This window comes from Mesoplodon densirostris, chromosome 5, assembly GCF_025265405.1.
Source record: "Mesoplodon densirostris isolate mMesDen1 chromosome 5, mMesDen1 primary haplotype, whole genome shotgun sequence".
Taxonomy (NCBI): Eukaryota; Metazoa; Chordata; class Mammalia; order Artiodactyla; family Ziphiidae; genus Mesoplodon; species Mesoplodon densirostris.
Genome location: NC_082665.1, coordinates 69,859,787 through 69,879,019, shown reverse-complemented (window position 1 = coordinate 69,879,019; position 19,233 = coordinate 69,859,787). Strand labels below are relative to the sequence as shown.

General features: G+C 38.8%; 1 protein-coding gene across 6 annotated transcripts in view; it reads right to left on the bottom strand.

Moving 5' to 3' along the window:
• Positions 1–19,233, bottom strand: part of ACAD11 (acyl-CoA dehydrogenase family member 11) — a 104,063-nt gene that overhangs the window by 82,952 nt on the left and 1,878 nt on the right. For all 6 annotated transcript variants that reach the window (XM_060099017.1, XM_060099019.1, XM_060099018.1 and 3 more), the window contains exons 2-3: positions 13,793–13,892; positions 836–961 (exon numbers count right to left, since the gene is read on the bottom strand). In XM_060099017.1, coding sequence (XP_059955000.1) covers positions 836–961; positions 13,793–13,892 — 226 coding nt within the window. The remainder of the gene's footprint in view (positions 1–835; positions 962–13,792; positions 13,893–19,233) is intronic.

Below are 19,233 nucleotides of genomic sequence, written 5' to 3'. Positions count from 1 at the left end.
TTTCATACCAATTATTTGCTGTGTCATCATCCCCTGTTGCCTACAAAAAAGATCAGGATACAGTTTTACAACGAAAACCAATTCTTTGTAGACTGCTCTAGAAAAACTGTCATTTGTGAAACATGTTTAACATAAGAGTGTACATGCCAAAGGGAAAATACAAGGATACACCAAGATGAACTTAAAGGACAAAAACTAATCTAAAGTAACATCTTACCAAAAAAAAAACAAACTTAAAACAATTTGGATTTATTTTTAATGGATTGATGTCCTATTTGGAGTAGTTTTTTCCCCTATTTGGACGGTTTAGTTATTGCCACTACATATAGCTCTTTACTGACACCTAGAGGAAGACTAAGCCAATACACCCTAATTACTAAATTTTTTCCTAGTTTACTTCAATCCGCTCAAACGGTGTGTGCTCAAAATAAAATGAAAGTTTAATACAACACAGGGAATAGAGCCAGTATTTTATAATAACTGTAAGTGCAGTATAACCTTTAAAAATTGTGAATCACTATGTAATACACCTGTAACTTATATAATATTGTGCATCAACTATATCTTAATAAAAAAATTAAAAAAACAAAAACAAAAACAAAAACAAAACAAAACTTCCATAGAGAACCAATCTTGCTGACACCTTGGTTTCAAACTTCTAGCCTCCAGAACAGAGAGAATAAATTTCTGTTGTTTTAAGAAAAAGAAAAAAGTTTAAGCCCTTGCAAAGCAAACTAATTACCTGCAATGTAGACTAATATACTATCATTTATTAACATCTAATTTCACAATTAAAAATAAAAGCAACAAAAAGTACAATTAAGTGTTAATTTACCTGTACATGTTCCATCACATAAAATTCTGTTCCAATGACACAAGCATCACTGCAGTACAATAAAGGTTTGGGAACGGGGAATCCAATTGAAAACAAAGTTTTCTGGACTTTAAATTCTCTATCAATCTAAATAGGATGATAGATAATTAAAAATCAGAAATACAGAAATTTAATAATTACTTGTGAGCTAACATTAAGGATAGAAATTAATTTTAAACCAGTATCAACAAATAAGCCAGAGGATAATAATTTCCTTAGTATTTTCCTTAAAAGTCTTAGTGTGAAAGATTGGTTCAAGATGGTGGAGTAGAAGGACGTGCTCTCACTCCCTCTTACAAGAACACCAGAATCACAACTAACTGCTGAACAATCATTGACAGGAAGACACTGGAACTCACCAAAAAAGATACCCCACATCCAAAGACAAAGGAGAAGCCACAGTGAGACGGTAGGAGGGGCGTAATCACGATAAATTCAAATCCCATAACTGCTGGGTGGGTGACTCACAAACTGGAGAACACTTATACCACAGAAGTCTACCCACTGGAGTGAAGGTTCTGAGCCCCACGTCAGGCTTCCCAATCTGGGGGTCTGGCAATGGGAGGAGGAATTCCTAGAGAATCAGACTTTGAAGGCTAGTGGGATTTGATTGCAGGACTTCAATAGGACTGGGGGAAACAGAGACTCCACTCTTGGAGGGCACACACAATGTAGAGTCCTCATTGGGACGCAGGGGAAGGAGCTGTGACCACATAGGAGACTGAATCAGACCAGCCTGCTAGTGCTGGAGAGTCTCCTGCAGAGGTGGGGGGTGCCTGTGTGTTACTGGAAACAGAAGTTCTGGGAGGTACCCTTTGGCGTGAGCACTCCCAGAGTCTGCAATTAGCCCCACCAAAGAGCCTGGGTAGGTTCCAGTGTTGGGTCACCTCAGGCCAAACAACCAATAGGGAGGGAACCCAGTCCCATCCATCATCAGACAAGTGGATTAAAGTTTTACTGAGCTTTGCCCACCAGAGCAACACCCAGCTCTACCCACCACCAGTCCCTCCAATCAGGAAACTTGCACAAGCCTCTTAGATAGCCTCATCCACCAGATGGCAGACAGAAGAAGCAAGAGGAATTACAATCCTGCAGCCTGTAGAACAAAAACCACATTCACAGAAAGATAGACAAGATGAAAAGGCAGAGGGCTATGTACCAGATGAAGGAACAAGATAAAACCCCAGAAAAACAACTAAATGAAGTGGAGATAGGCAACCTGCCGGAAAAAGAATTCAGAATAACGATAGTGAAGATGATCCAGGACCTTGGAAAAAGAATGGAGGCAAAGATTGAGAAATTGCAAGAAATGTTTAACAAAGATCTAGAAGAATAAAAGAACAAACAATAACTGAAATGAAAAATACACTAGAAGGAATCAATAGCAGAATAACTCAGACAGAAGAACGGATAAGTGACCTGGAAGACAGAATGGAGGAATTCACTGCTGTGGAACAGAATAAAGAAAAAAGAATGAAAAGAAATGAAGACAGCCTAAGAGACATCTGAGACAACATTAAACGCAACAACATTCGCATTATAGGGGTCCCAGAAGGAGAAGAGAGAGAGAAAGCACTAGAGAAAATATTTGAAGAGATTATAGTCAAAAACCTCCCTAACATGGGAAGGAAATAGCCATCCAAGTCCAGGAAGTGCAGAGAGTCACATAGAGGATAAACCCAAGGAGAAACACGCCAAGACACATAGTAATCAAATTGGCAAAAATTAAAGACAAAGAAAAATTATTGAAAGCAGCAAGGGAGAAATGACAAACAACACATAAGGGAACTCCCATAAGGTTAACAGCTGATTTCTCAGCAGAAACTCTACAAGCCAGAAGGGACTGGCATAATATACTTTAAGTGATGAAAGGGGAGAATGTACAACCAAGATTACTCTACCTGGCAAGGATCTCATCCAGATTCTATAGAGAAATCAAAAGCTTTACAGACAAGCAAAAGCTAAGAGAATTCTGCACCACCAAACCAGCTCTAAAACAAATGCTAAGGGAACTTCTCTAAGTGGGACACACAAGAGAAGAAAAGGACCTACAAAAACAAACCCAAAACAGCTAAGAAAATGGTAATATGAACATACATATCGATAATTACCTTAAACATGAATGGATTAAATGCTCCAACCAAAAGACACAGGCTTGATGAATGGATACAAAAATAAGACCCACATATATGCTGTGAACAAGAGACCCACTTCAGACCTAGGGACACATACAGACTGAAAGTGAGGGGATGGGAAAAGATATTCCATGCAAATGGAAATCAAAAGAAAGCTGGAGTAACAATACTCATATCAGATAAAATAGACTTTAAAATAAAGAATGTTACAAGAGACAAGGAAGGACACTACATAATGATCAAGGGATCAATCCAAGAAGAAGATATAACAATTATAAATATATATGCACCCAACATAGGAGCACCTCAATACATAAGGCAACTGCTAACATCTCTAAAAGAGGAAATTGACAGTAACAAAATAATAATGGGGAACTTTAGCACCTCACACCAATGGACAGATCATCCAAACAGAAAATTAATAAGGAAACACAAGCTTTAAATGACACAATAGATCAGATAGATTTAATTGATATTTATAGGACATTCCATCCAAAAATGCAGATTACAATTTCTTCTCAAGTGCACATGGAACATTCACCAGGATAGATCACATCCTGGGTCACAAATCCAGCCTCAGTAAGTTTTAAAAAATTGAAATCATATCAAGCATCTTTTCTGACCACAATGCTATGAGATTAGAAATCAATTACAGGGAGAAAAATGTAAAAAGCACAAACACATGGAGGCTAAACAATACGTTACTAAATAACCAAGAGACCACTGAGGAAATCAAAGAGGAAATCAAAAAATACCTAGAGACAAATGACAATGAAAACATGACGATCCAAACCTATGGGATGCAGCAAAAGCAGTTCTAAGAGGGAAGTTTATAGCAGTAGAAGCCTACCTCAAGAAACAAGAAAAATCTCAAATAAACAATCTAACCTTACACCTAAAGGTACTAGAGAAAGAAGAACAAACAAAACCCAAAGTTAGCTGAAGGAAAGAAATCATAAAGATCAGAGCAGAAATAAATGAAATAGAAACAAAGAAAACAATAGCAAAGATCAATAAAACTAAAAGCTCATTCTTTGAGAAGATAAACAAAATTGATAAACCATTAGCCAGACTCATCAAGAAAAAGAGGGAGAGGACTCAAATCAATAAAATTAGAAATGAAAAAAGGAGAATTTACAACAGACACCACAGAAATACTAAGAGACTACTACATCCTAAGAGACTACTACAAGCAACTCTATGCCAATAAAATGGACCACCTGGAAGAAATGGACAAATTCTTAGAAAGGTATAACCATCCAAGACTGAACCAGGAAGGAATAGAAAATAAGAGCAGACCAGTCACAAGTAATGACAATGAAACTGTGATTAAAAATCTTCCAACAGACTTCCGGGGAAGATGGCAGAAGAGTAAGACGCGGAGATCACCTTCCTCCCCACAGATACACCAGCAATACATCTACACGTGGAACAACTCCTACAGAACACCTACTGAACGCTGGCAGAAGACCTCAGACTTCCCAAAAGGCAAGAAACTCCCCACGTACCTGGGTAGGGCAAGAGAAAAAAGAATAAACAGAGACAAAAGGATAGGGACGGGACCTGCACCAGTGGGAGGGAGCTGTGAAGGAGGAAAGGTTTCCACACACTGGGAAGCCCCTTCGCGGGCAGAGACTGTGGGTGGCGGAGGCGGAAAGCTTCGGAGCCGCGGAGGAGAGTGCAGCGACAGGGGTGCGGAGGGCAGAGCGGAGAGATTCCCGCACAGAGGATCGGTGCCGACCGGCACTCACCAGCCCGAGAGGCTTGTCTGCTCACCCGCCGGGGCAGGCCGGGGCTGGGAGCTGAGGCTCGGGCTTCGGTCGGAGCGCAGGGAGAGGACTGGGGTTGGTGGCGTGAACACAGCCTGCAGGGGGTTAGTGCACCACAGCTAGCCGGGAGGGAGTACGGGGAAAAGTCTGGAGCTGCCGAAGAGGCAAGAGACATTTTCTTCCCTCTTTGTTTCCTGCTGCTTGAGGAGAGGGGATTAAGAGCGCTGCTTAAAGGAGCTCCAGAGAGAGGCGTGAGCCGCGGCTAAAAGCGTGGACCCCAGAGACGGGCATGAGACGCTAAGGCTGCTGCTGCCGCCACCAGGAAGCCTGTGTGCGAGCACAGGTCACTATCCACACCCTCCTTCCGGGGAGCCTGTGCAGCCCACCACTGCCAGGTTCCCGGGATCCAGGGACAACTTCTCTGGGAGAATGCACGGCGCGCCTCAGGCTGGTGCAACATCACGCCAGCCTCTGCTGCCGCAGGCTCGCCCCGCACTCCATACCCCTCGGTCCCCCCGGCCTGAGTGGGCCAGAGTCCCCGAAGCAACTATTCCTTTAACCCTGTCCTGTCTGAGCAAAGAGCTCCAGCGACCTACACGCAGAAGTGGAGCCAAATCCAAAGCTGAGCCCCGGGAGCTGTGAGAACAAAGAAGTGAAAGGGAAATCGCTTCCAGCAGCCTCAGAAGCAGCAGATTAAAGCTCCACAATCAACTTCATGTACCCTGCATCTGTGGAATACCTGAATAGACAAGGAATCATCCCAAATTGAGCAGGTGGACTTGGAGAGCAAGATTTATGATTTTTTCCCCTTTTCCTCTTTTGGTGAGTGTGTATGTGTATGCTTCTATGTGAGATTTTGTCTGTATAGGTTTGCTTCCACCATTTGTCTTAAGGTTCTATCCGTTTTTTAATTTAATTTTTTTCTTAATAATTATTTTTTATTTTAATAACTTTATTTTATCTTACTTTATTTTATTTTACTTTATCTTTCTTTCTTTCCTTCCTCCCTCCCTCCCTCCCTTCCTTCCTTCTTTCCTTCCTTCCTTCCCTCCTTTAGACAACGAATCATCCCAAATTGAGGAGGTGGACTTTGAGAGCAAGATTTATGATTTTTTCCCCTTTTCCTCTTTTTCTGAGTGTGTACGTGTATACTCCTGTGTGAGATTTTGTCTGTATAGCTTTACACCCACCATTTGTCCTAGGGTTCTATCCATCCTTTTATTCTTTTCTTAATAATTATTATTTTTTATAACGTTATTTTCTTTTCTTTAATTTATTTTACTTTATCTTCTTTCCTTCTTTCTTTTTTCCTTCCTTCCCTCCTTTCCTTCCTCCCTCCCTCCCTCTCTCTCTCTTTCTTTCTTTTTCTTTCTTTGTTTTCTTTCTTTCTTTCTTTCGACTTTTACTAATTCTTTCTTTCTATTTTTTCTCCCTTTTATTCTGAGCCGTGTGGATGAAAGGCTCTTGGTGCTGCAGCCAGGAGTCAGTGCTGTGCCTCTGAGGTGGGAGAGAAAATTTCAGGACACTGGTCCACAAGAGACCTCCCAGCTCCACATAATATAAAATGGCGAAAATCTCCCAGAGATCTCCATCTCAACACCAGCACCCAGCTTCACTCAACGACCAGCAAGCTACAGTGCTGGACACCCTAGGCCAAACAACTAGCAAGACAGGAACACAACACCTTCCATTAGCTGAGAGGCTGCCTAAAATCATAATAAGTCCACAGACACCCCAAAACACACCACCAGATGTGGATCTGCCCACAAGAAAGACAAGATCTAGCCTCATCCACCAGAACACAGGCACTAGTCCCCTCCACCAGGAAGCCTACACAGCCCACTGAACCAACTTTAGCCACTGGGGACAGACACCAAAAACAACGGGAAATACGAACCTGCAGCCTGCAAAAGGGAGAAAAAAAACACAGTAATACAAGCAAAATGAGAAGAAAAACACACAGCAGATGAGGAGCAAGAAAAAAACCCATCAGAACTAACAAATGAAGAGGAAATAGGCAGTCTACCTGAAAAAGAATTCAGAATAATGATAGTAAAGATGATCCAAAATCTTGGAAATAGAATAGAGAAAATGCAAGAAACATTTAACAAGGACATAGAAGAACTAAAGATGAAACAAGGAATGATGAACAACACAATAAATGAAATAAAAAATACTCTAGATGGGATCAATAGCAGAATAACTGAGGCAGAAGAACGGATAAGTGACCTGGAAGATAAACTAGTGGAAATAACTACTGCAGAGAAGAATAAAGAAGAAAGAATGAAAAGAACTGAGGACAGTCTCAGAGACCTCTGGGACAACATCAAATGCACCAACATTCAAATTATAGGGGTCCCAGAAGAAGAAGAGAAAAAGAAAAGGACTGAGAACATATTTGAAGAGATTATAGTTGAAAACTTCCCTAATATGGGAAAGGAAATAGTTAATCAAGTCCAGGAAGCACAGAGAGTCCCATTCAGCATAAATCCAAGGAGAAATATGCCAAGACACATATTAATCAAACTGTCAAAAATTAAATACAAAGAAAAAATATTAAAAGCAGCAAGGGAAAAACAACAAATAACACACAAGGGAATCCCCATAAGGTTAACAGCTGATGTTTCAGCAGAAACTCTGCAAGCCAGAAAGGACTGGCAGGACATATTTAAAATGATGAAGGAGAAAAACCTGCAAACAAGATTACTCTACCCAGCAAGGATCTCATTCAGATTTGATGGAAAAATTAAAACCTTTACAGACAAGCAAAAGCTGAGAGAGTACAGCACCACCAAACCAGCTTTACAACAAATGCTAAAGGAACTTCTCTAGGCAAGAAACACAACAGAAGGAAAAGACCTACAATAACGAACCCAAAACAATTAAGAAAATGGGAATAGGAACATACATATTGATAATTACCTTAAATGTAAATGGACTAAATGCTCCCACCAAAGGACACACATTGACTGAATGGATACAAAAACAAGACCCATGTATATGCTGTCTACAAGAGACCCACTTCAGACCTAGAGACACATACAAACTGAAAGTAAGGGAATGGAAAAAGATATTCCATGCAAATGGAAATCAAAAGAAAGCTGGAGTAGCAATTCTCATATCAGACAAAATAGACTTTAAAATTAAGACTATTAGAAGAGACAAAGAAGGACACTACATAATGATCAAGGGATTGATCCGAGAAGAAGATATAACAATTGTAAATATTTATGCACCCAACATAGGAGCACCTCAATACATAAGGCAAATACTAACAGCCATAAAGGGGAAATCAACAGTAACACATTCATAGTAGGGGACTTTAACACCCCACTTTCACCAATGGACAGATCATCCAAAATGAAAATAAATAAGGAAACACAAGCTTTAAATGATACATTAAACAAGATGGACTTAATTGACATTTATAGGACATTCCATCCAAAAACAACAGAATACACATTTTTCTCAAGTGCTCATGGAACATTCTCCAGGATAGATCATATCTTGGGTCACACATCAAGCCTTGGTAAATTTAAGAAAATTGAAATTGTATCAAGTACCTTTTCCAACCACAGCGCTATGAGACTAGATATCAATTAAAGGAAAAGATCTGTAAAAAATACAAACACATGGAGGCTAAACAATACACTACTCAATAACGAAGTGATTGCTGAAGAAATCAAAGAGGAAATTAAAAAATACCTAGAAACAAATGACAATGGAGACACAACAACCCAAAACCTATGGGATGCAGCAAAAGCAGTTCTAAGAGGGAACTTTATAGCAATACAATCCTACCTTAAGAAAAGGAAACATCTCGAATAAACAACCTAACCTTGCACCTAAAGCAATTAGAGAAAGAAGAACAAAAAACCCCCAAAGTTAGCAGAAGGAAAAAAATCATAAAAATCAGATCAGAAATAAATGAAAAAGAAATGAAGGAAACGATAGCAAAGATCAATAAAACTAAAAGCTGGTTCTTTGAGAAGATAAACAAAATTGATAAACCATTAGCCAGACTCATGAAGAAAAAAGGGGAGAAGACTCAAATCAATAGAATTAGAAATGAAAAAGGAGAGGTAACAACTGACACCGCAGAAATACAAAGGATCATGAGAGATTACTACAAGCATCTCTATGCCAATAAAATGGACAATCTGGAAGAAATGGACAAATTCTTAGAAATGCACAACCTGCCAAGACTGAATCAGAAATAAATAGAAAATACGAACAGACCAATCACAAGCACTGAAATTGAAACTGTGATTAAAAATCTTCCAACAAATAAAAGCCCAGGATCAGATGGCTTCACAGGCAAATTCTGTCAAACATTTAGAGAAGACCTAACACCTATCCTTCTCAAACTCTTCAAAAATACAGCAGAGGGAGGAATACTCCCAAACTCATTCTACGAGGCCACCATCACCTTGATACCAAAACCAGACAAGGATGTCACAAAGAAAGAAAACTGCAGGCCAGTATCACTGATGAACACAGATGCAAAAATCCTCAACAAAATACTAGCAAACAGAATCCAACAGCACATTAAAAGTATCATACACCAAGTGGGGTTTATTCCAGGAATGCAAGGATTCTTCAGTATATGCAAATCAATCAATGTGATATACCATATTAACAAATTGAAGGAGAAAAACCATATGATCATCTCAATAGATGCAGTAAAAGCTTTTGACAAAATTCAACACCCATTTATGAAAAAAACTCTCCAGAAAATGGGCATAGAAGGAAACTACCTCAACATAATAAAGGCCATATATGACAAACCCACAGCAAACATCAATGGTGAGAAACTGAAAGCATTTCCTCTAAGATGAGGAAGAAGACAAGGATGTCCACTCTCACCACTATTATTCAATATAGTTTTGGAAGTCCTAGCCATGGCAACCAGAGAAGAAAAAGAACTAAAAGGAATACAAATTGGTAAAGAAGAAGCTAAACTGTCACTGTTTGCAGATGACATGATACTATACATAGCGAATCCTAAAGATGCCACCAGAAAACTACTAGAGGTAATCAATGAATTTGGTAAAGTTGCAAGACACAAAATTAATGCACAGAAATCTCTTGCATTCCTATACACTAATGATGAAAAATCTGAAAGAGAAATTAAGGAAATACTCCCATTTACCACTGCAACAAAAAGAATAAAATACCTAGGAATAAACCTACCTAGGGAGACAAAAAACCCTTAGGCAGAAAACTATAAGACACTTGTGAAAGAAATTAAAGATGATATCAACAGATGGAGAGATATACCATGTTCTTGGATTGGAAGAATCAACATTGTGAAAATGACTATACTACCCAAAGCAATCTACAGATTCAGTGCAATCCCTATCAAATTACCAATGGCATTTTATGCAGGGCTAGAACAAAAAAAATCTTAAAATTTGTATGGAGACACAAAAGACCCCAATAGCCAAAGCAGTCTTGAGGGAAAGAAACAGAGCTGGAAGAATCAGGCTCCCTGACTTCAGACTATACTACAAAGCTACAGTAGTGAACACAATATGGTACTGGCACAAAAACAGAAATATAGATCAATGGACTAGGATAGAAATCCCAGAGATAAACCCACGCACCTATGGTCAACTAATCTAAGACAAAGGAGGCAAGAACATACTATGGAGAAAAGACCATCTCTTCAATAAGTGGTGCTGGTAAAACTGGACAGCTACTTGTAAAAGAATGAAATTAGAACACTCCCTAACACCATACACAAAAATAAACTCAAAATGGATTAGAGACCTAAATGTAAGACCAGCCACTATAAAACTCTTAGAGGAAAACATAGGAAGAACACTCTTTGACATAAATAACAGCAAGATCTTTTTGGATCCACCTCCTAGAGTAATGGAAATAAAAACAAAAATAAACAAATGGGACCTAATGAAACTTAAAAACTTTTGCAAAGCAAAGGAAACTACAAACAAGATGAAAAGACAACCCTCAGAATGGGAGAAAACATTTGCAAGTGAATCAATGGACAAAGGATTAATCTCCAAAATATATAAACAGTACATGCAGCTCAATATTAAAAAAACAAACAACCCAATCAAAAAATGGGCAGAAGACCTAAATAGACATTTCTCCAAAGAGGACATACAGATGGCCAAGACGCACATGAAAAGCTGCTCAACATCACTAATTATTAGAGAAATGCAAATCAAAACTACAATGAGGTATCACCTCACACCAGTAAGAATGGGTATCATCAAAAAATCTACAAACAACAAATGCTGGAGAGGGTGTGAAGAAAAGGGAACCCTCTTGCACTGTTTGTGGGAATGTAAATTGATACAGCCACTATGAAGAACAGTATGGAGGTTCCTTAAAAAACTAAAAATAGAATTACCATATGACCCAGGAATCCTACTACTGGGCATATACCTGGAGAAAACTATAATTCAAAAAGACACATGCACCCTAATATTCATTGCTGTGGTATTTACAATAGCCAGGTCATGGAAGCAACCTAAATGCCCATTGACGGACAAATGGATAAAGAAGATGTGGTACATATATGCAATGGAATATTACTCAGCCATAGAAAGGAATGAAATTGGGTCATTTGTAGAGATGTGGATGAATCTGGAGACTGTCATACAGAGTGAAGTAAGTCAGAAAGAGAAAAACAAATATCGTATATTAACGCATATATGTGGAACTTAGAAAAATGGTACAGATGAACCGGTTTGCAGGGCAGAAATAGAGACACAGATGTAGAGAACAAATGTATGGACACCAAGGGGGGAAAACAGCGGGGAGTGGGGGTGCTGGTGTGATGAATTGGGAGATTGGGATTGATATGTATACACTGATGTGTATAAAATGGATGACTAATAAAAACCTTCTGTATAAAAGAATAAAATAAAATTCAAAAAAAATAATTGCTTTAACAAAATAAAGTCATCTTAGTGGGATTATTACAATTATAAATTAGGCCAGCACTAAAAATTGGTCATTTAATTAGGCTAAAAGGATAGGCATGTGCATGGGGCTTATTCCTAACTCTGATAATATGAAGGTGACATTTCCAGACCACAATATTTCACATGTATCATCATAAAAACATCCCTTTTTTTTCTTACCAGTTCCCTGCTTGCTGGCTCACTCTTGCTTTCGCTCCCCAACCCCCCAACCCCCCAACTCCAGTTTCCCATGGGGGCTCTCTATTCCAACACTCTGGGCACAGTCAACTACAGAGCGCTGGGGAAGGCCAGTGGGTGCTGGTAGAAAGGAAACACACCCACTCCTTCGGGAGATCAATGGAGGAACTTGTTTCCAAGGCAGGGGTGTGGGGATCCTTCCTGGTACCCAGGGCTGCCATGGAGCTCAAGATAACTACTGGGTAAGAAGGCAATGAGAAGCAAGCTGGTACTGAAGCAGGAGTCCAAATAAAAGAGAAGAAAAGGGCTTCCTTAACCAGGACAGATATACAGGCTTATCACTCAGGACCCAGGGACACAGCTTACTGCAGAACTCTGATGCCAACTCATCTGCCTGCAAAGTCCATTTCCCCAGACTCAGGCAGTGGTGGCTGACCACTTCTAAGGAGAAGAAACCATGAAGCTCACTTTCACAACAGGGATAAAGCAGGTACTGCTGCAATAACTACAGCAGGGAAGTGACTAAACCCATAACCAAGGTGAGAGCAGCCAGTGGTGCCAATGGCTCTAGAAAGAAGTGTTTATAACCACCTGGTGCTGGGAAAGGGGGGTGGAGTAGAGTGGTGGAGGCTGGTCATAAAGTGGATGGCAGTGTGGGAACACTGCTTTTATCCAATGCAGATTTGGAAAAAGTGAAGGAAGTTGAAACAAAAGTACTCCAGATCCTTGGGTGGAAAGCATTATGTTATGTTCTGATGTCTTCCAGACATCTAGGTCGTTATCAAGAGGAGACAAACCCAGCTATTTATTGGGGCATAAATCTCTCCCTACAAGTGGGGATTTTCCTTCAGCCATGCAGTGTTGAGGCTTAATAAAAGTTACTAAACTTCTTCTATCTTAAGCATCCAAGTCACTTCATTCTCTGGGAATATGATACAGGACCAAGAAGGTCAAAATCTGCGTTTTCCATTACTGTGATATTAAACCCCCCTTCAATGGCCCATCTCTAGTCATCTGGGCCTGGGAAGCACCTGTTATACATGATTATAATAATATTCAAAATATGCATCATGCTTTTAATGTTCTCTTCTCTAAAAATCCATAGATAATATCTGTTTTTCTGAAAACAGAGTCAGTTTTCAACAAAAATCTTTTATAATTCTCACTGTCAATTTAGAAAATAATACAAAAATGATTATTTAAATATTTATTTTTATCACCAAAAGATCAGGGAATTGTCATATCAAATATATTAAAGTATTCAGTGAGTATATATTGTTATAAGATATAATAATGTGCTTTTTTTTCTTTTTTTTTTTTTTTTGCGATATGCGGGCCTCTCACTGTTGTGGCCTCTCCCGTTGCGGAGCACAGGCTCCGGACACGCAGGCTCAGCGGCCATGGCTCACGGGCCCAGCCGCTCCGCGGCATGTGGGATCTTCCCAGATCGAGGCATGAACCCGTGTCCCCTGCATCGGCAGGCGGACTCTCAACCGCTACGCCACCAGGGAAGCCCTAATAATGTGCTTTTTAAAACATAATTTAACCAAAGTACAAAATATCTATAAATGAGTAGCACTGAAAATATCTACTGGGTGACTGTGTTTCTAGCTAATTGTATAGGAAGGAATCAAATCCATAAGAGGACTGGATATTGCTCAGGATTAACAGCCGAAACACAGCCTCAGATTTCAAACTCAAATCCTTAATAAAAACTAAAAGGGGGGATACAATTAAAGTGAAATTTTCATCTAAGAAATAAAATGCATTTTCTATATTTAATAATTGTGATTATTTTTAAAAGCAATTTAAATTGTTTTGTGTGTATAAAATGCATTTATTAGTCAACAAGGAATTTATCATTGCGTTTGTATACCATACCTTATGTGCTTTAGGAAGAAGTGAGCCAGGTGGTTTTTTTCTGAGTACATATGCTTGAAAGCCCTTCTGGAGATAAAAGGTTGGATTGGACTGTCCTGATCTAGATAAGAGTAGAGAAAAGGTCAATAACAAAGATATATTTTTCCTTTTCCCCAAATCCTGCTGAAATTTCAAAAGAAAACACAAAATGAAAATGAACCCATTTCAATGGGGGAATGCCAAGAGGGGTGCTATCAGCAGCTAAGAACATGAGCTTTTGGATGATATACAGCAGATGGTAACACAGTGGCAGCTGGAGAATCTACAACCTACACAGGTAGAGGAGACCACACTTCCTACCTGCAAATCATGAGTTTTATCAGAAGTGCACCTAGAACAATGTCTAGATCTAAGCAAAGAAAGGCTGGGAGAAGAGATTGTAGGTGATCAGTCAGAAAATTAATTAAAGGATGCTGGAACAGCTGGATTGGTATTCCAACATCTGTCATTGGAGAGAGAACTCCAAGTACAGCTCTCTAAAGAGGGAATTCTGATAAGCAAGGTCCTAGAGTGGATATCTGGGCCAGGAAGTGCAACAGTGCCCCAGGTGACTCACAGACACCAGGGCACTGGCTTTCTCTGCCCTGTGAACAGAAATTCTCATGTGAACTAAGGAAATACACTCCAGCTACCAAAATTATTCAATCTATATCTTCATTTACACAGCTTTTAAATAATTCAACTGCATGAAAGAGAGGCCCTAAACTAAAAAAAAAAGACGAATTAATCCCTGAGGTAACAGGTAATAGGGGAAAGTTAAAAACATTTTTTTTCCTGAAGTTTCTCCCTAGGCCTCCACCTCCATCTGCAAAGAACAAGAGTAGTCCAGATTGAATGCAGCAGTCCGTCCAGTGTCTACTTCTAACTCTGATAAGCCAGACCCATCCTCCCCAGCAATCATCTTGGCACCATCTAATCCTGTGTGGGGGGTGCCTTTTAGCATAGGAAAGTGGAGATCATTGCCACAATGGTCAGGAAATGGGACCACTTCAAGCTGTGTTGTCTGTCTTGACATGGGACAAATTATTTGTGATGCTCCAAAGAGTCAAGGTGCAATGAACCTTACAAAGACATTTTTTAATGCCAAATGTCTGATTGGATGCATTTTTGATAATGCAGTCATATATGAAGCACTGGCGTTTTATGATGGTAAATGACCCAGGTGAAATATAAAAGGAAAACTAAAAGCTTCTTATTGAAGATACAGCTGCCATATGATCTAGCAATTTCACTTCTAGGTATATATCCAAGAGAACTGTCACTCATTCTATGGGACACACCCTATACCTTATCAATAACAACAACTCAAGCACTGCATTATCCTATTTTTTAAGCATTTCTATGTCTGATCATAATTTCCTTTCTTTCATTCCCACTAGTACCTCCATTCCAGTGCCATCTTAGGCACTACAACATTCAGGGCAAAAGAGGCTCCAGTAGGCAAGAACAGTCTCTAAAAGAGCCATAGGTTCTGGTTACTGGAAGCAGAAGCCACCAAACCAGGGTGTGCATGGAAACAGTAGAAAGGAATGCAAGAGAATCTGGGCAAAGTATCAATAATATCTACTAAAATAACTACTCTTGCTTCAAATTCATGACTATGAACCTCAAAGTGAACGCTGCCAGCAATCATAATATACTTCCTTGGCCTGTTCATTCTCCCATGCTCTTGGATGACTATTTCACAATTCCTACTCTTTCTTCAAACCTCCAACACTTTTCCCACCATCTTCACTCTCAGCTGATTACCTAGTTTCCTATTTCACAGAGAAAATAGGAGCAATCAGGTGAGAACTTCCACAAGCTTACACTACCATATCTACTGCACAGAAGCACCTGTACTCATATACTCTTCTTCCCTATAGAGTCTGTAGAAGAATGTCTACATTCCTATCTAAGGACAATCCCTTCTCTTGTGAATTAGATCCCATCCTACTCTTGTCTACTCAAGGACTTTGTTCTAGCCCTCTCTCCTACACAAATTTTTCTGTCTGTTCTGGATCACTGCCATCAGCATATAAACATTCTGCCTTTTTTTTTTTAAAGACTTCTCTTGACCCCACTTCCCCCTCTATGTAAGACATTTATTTCCACCTTTGTAGAAAAATTCAAGAGTTGTTTATATTCCTTGCTCCAATTCCTCTCCTCCTATTTTCTCTTGAACCCATTTCAATCAAGCTTTCATTCCTATCTTTCCACTGAAATTACTTTTTCAAGGTCAATAATACTGCTATGGTATCAGACCATGGTTCTCCCCATCTCTCTGGCCACTCCTTTTGAGACTCCTTTGTAGGTTCCCCCTTAATTCTTCAACTTCTTATGTTGGGATGCCTGGGAATAAGTTCATAGACCTTCTGTATCTTCACGTAGACTCATCATCTAGGTAAGATCTCATGGCTTTAAATACCCTCTCTATCTCAATGACTCCCAAATGTAAATGTCTAGTTTAGATCTCTGCCCTGACCTCTGGACCCATATATCTGCCTGCTTACTATACATATCCACTCCAAAAGACATCTTGAAAGTTAACATTGCAAAACTGAGTTCCTGATATTTCCCTTCCAGTCTGATTGTCTACAGTCATCTCTACTTCATTTCATGATAACTCCATCCTTCCAGTTGCCAAGACAAAAATGGAACACTATTTGTCTCCTTTTCTTTTGCTTTCATACCCCACACCTGATCAGTCAGTAAATTCTTCAAAATAAATCCAGAATATGAGCACTTTGCACCTATCCTACACTACTACCCTGGTCCATACCACTAACTGCTCTGTGCCGGGTCATTGCAATACACTCCAAACTGGTCTCCTTGTATTTGCCTCCTTCAGTCAACACAATAGGCAAAGAGATTCTGTTTAAAAAGACAAATCACTTCCCTCCTCTGCCCCCAAATCCCTAATCTCTCACCATTTCGACTAACGTAAAGGCCAACGTCCTCATAACAGCCAACAGAATTCCTGTTGCCCTTGCTTACACAACTCCAGGCACATTGGCTTGTAGTCTCTCCACCCACTGGAGAGCTCTTGCTCTTGCTGTTCCCTCTGTCTGGAATACTCTTTCCCCAGATAGCTACATGGCTCACATCCCCATCTCTCTTTGCTGAATTCCATCTTCTCACTGAGGCCTTTCTTCTCCCTCCTCCTAAACATTTCCTATTCTCCTTTGTTTCTCTCCATGATACATATCACCTTTTTCTACACTGTAATATTTAGAAGTGATTTTATTTATCATCTCTCTTCTCCAAATAGAATGGAAGTTCCAAAAAGGCAAGATTTTTTTGTCTGTTATAGCCCCAGTGGTTGGAGCAGTGCCAGGCATGTATTATGCACATAGCTGGAAATCATAAGTTTTGTTCTATCAAGTTATACAATGCCTTCATTATTGTTTAAATCTAAATATTTTTATTTCTAATATGATTTAATTTTTTCAAATTCTAAAAATAAATTTTGCATAGTTTAAAAATATATACAAAATTTGTAAAGCATAAAGAATAACACAACAAACACCAGTGTTCTCACTACCCAGTTTAAGAAAGAAAAAAGTTACTGTATCTCTGAAGCTCTCTTTGTGTTCCTCCCTTCATTTTTTAATTTTTTGGCTGTGCAGGGCTGCTTGAGGGATCTTAGTTCCCCCACCAGGGATTGACCCTGGGCCACTGCAGTGAAAGCGCTGAGTCCTAACCACTGGACCACCAGGGAATTCCCTGTCCCTTCAGAGTAACTACTGTCTTGATTTTTAAATATATCATTACCTTGAAGTTTATCTCTTTAAACAATATACTGCTTATTTGTCCAGTTTTTGATTGTGTTGTTGTGTATAGCTGCAGCTGAATCATGTTCACTGCTGTATGGTGTTCCATCACATGAATATACTACAATTTATTCATCCATTCTACTATTGATGAACATCGTGTTTTATTCCTGTATTTTTGCTATTACAAACAGTGCAATGAACATTTTTGTAGATTATCTCCTGATACCATGGTACAAGAATTCCTCAGGAGTATAAAACTAGGAATAGAATTGCTTTTCATGGGGCTTTGTCTTCCTATCTTCATCTTTACAAGACTGTGCCAAATTGTTCTCCAAGGTAGTTATACTAATTCACACCCTCACCAATAGTGGATGAGTCCCTGTTATCTCATATCCTGCTTGATATTGTCAGATTAAAAAAAAAGTGAATGTGATGGTGTGAAATGGTATCTTGTCATTTTAATTTGCATTTCCCCAATTATCATAGTGTAATGAGGTTAAGTATGTTCAAGTCTTTTGCCCATTTTTCTGTTGGGCTATTGTAGTTCTTTATATGTTCTGGATATTAATCTTTTATCCATTATATACACTGAAAATATTTTCTTTTGTTCTTTCACTTTAAGGATTCTTTCACTAAAAAATTATCAATCATTTCTTTCATGGTTTGTGCTTTTGTCTTTTTAAAGATTTTATTCTCTACTCCAAAGTCATAAAGATCTTCTCCTATATGTCTTCCAAATGTTTATAGTTTTGCCTTTACCATTCAAGTCTGTAGTCCACCTGGAACTGTGTGAGGCAGAGTAAGGGACAGGGCTACTTTCAATTTTTTCATACAGATAATAATTATTGCTGTATAATTTACTGAAAAATCTTTTCTCCCTCCAACCCCACACAGAGATTCTCTGTGCCAGCACTGTCATATGTCAAAGTTCTATAAACATGTGGGTCTTTTTGTGGACTCTATTTTATTGATCTGTTTGTCTATTCTGTGCTAATAATATGCCATCTTAATTCAAATTTCCCACTTTGTTCTTCTTCAGGAGTGTTTTTGCTTATTCTTAGCCCTTTGCTCTTGTACATAAAATTTAGGAGTAATTTTTCAAGTTAGGGAAAAAATTAAGATTTTGATCGTCATTGCACTGAATCTATAGATCAGTTGGGAAAAAAGAGAAATGTACAATTCTGAATTCTCCTATTCGTGAACATGGCACCTCTCAATTCATTTAGTTCTTTTTAAGGTCCTAATACAGTTTTATAATTTCATTTACAAAGGTCTTGCACATACTTTATTCGATTAATATTTGAGAAATTTATATTTCTGTTGCTCTTATTAATTTTATCTTTCTGAAAATTATAATTTTACATTTTTGTTGCTAAAGTCAAGAAATGCAATTGATTTTCGCATACTGAACTTTGATAAACTCCATTATTTTCTGTAGATTATTGGCTCTTTAATCTGTATTTCAATTAGTTTCTAAAATGTATTTATTAGCTATCTTCTCTTGATTTCTAAACTTTTGGCATTTATATTCTGATTTTTTTTTTTTTTAAGAATGACGCTTTAGAATTTCTGAAACTTCCTTTGTGGCCTAACATGTCTTCAATTTTCATAAACTTTTTCATGTGTCTTGGAAATAAATGTGTATTC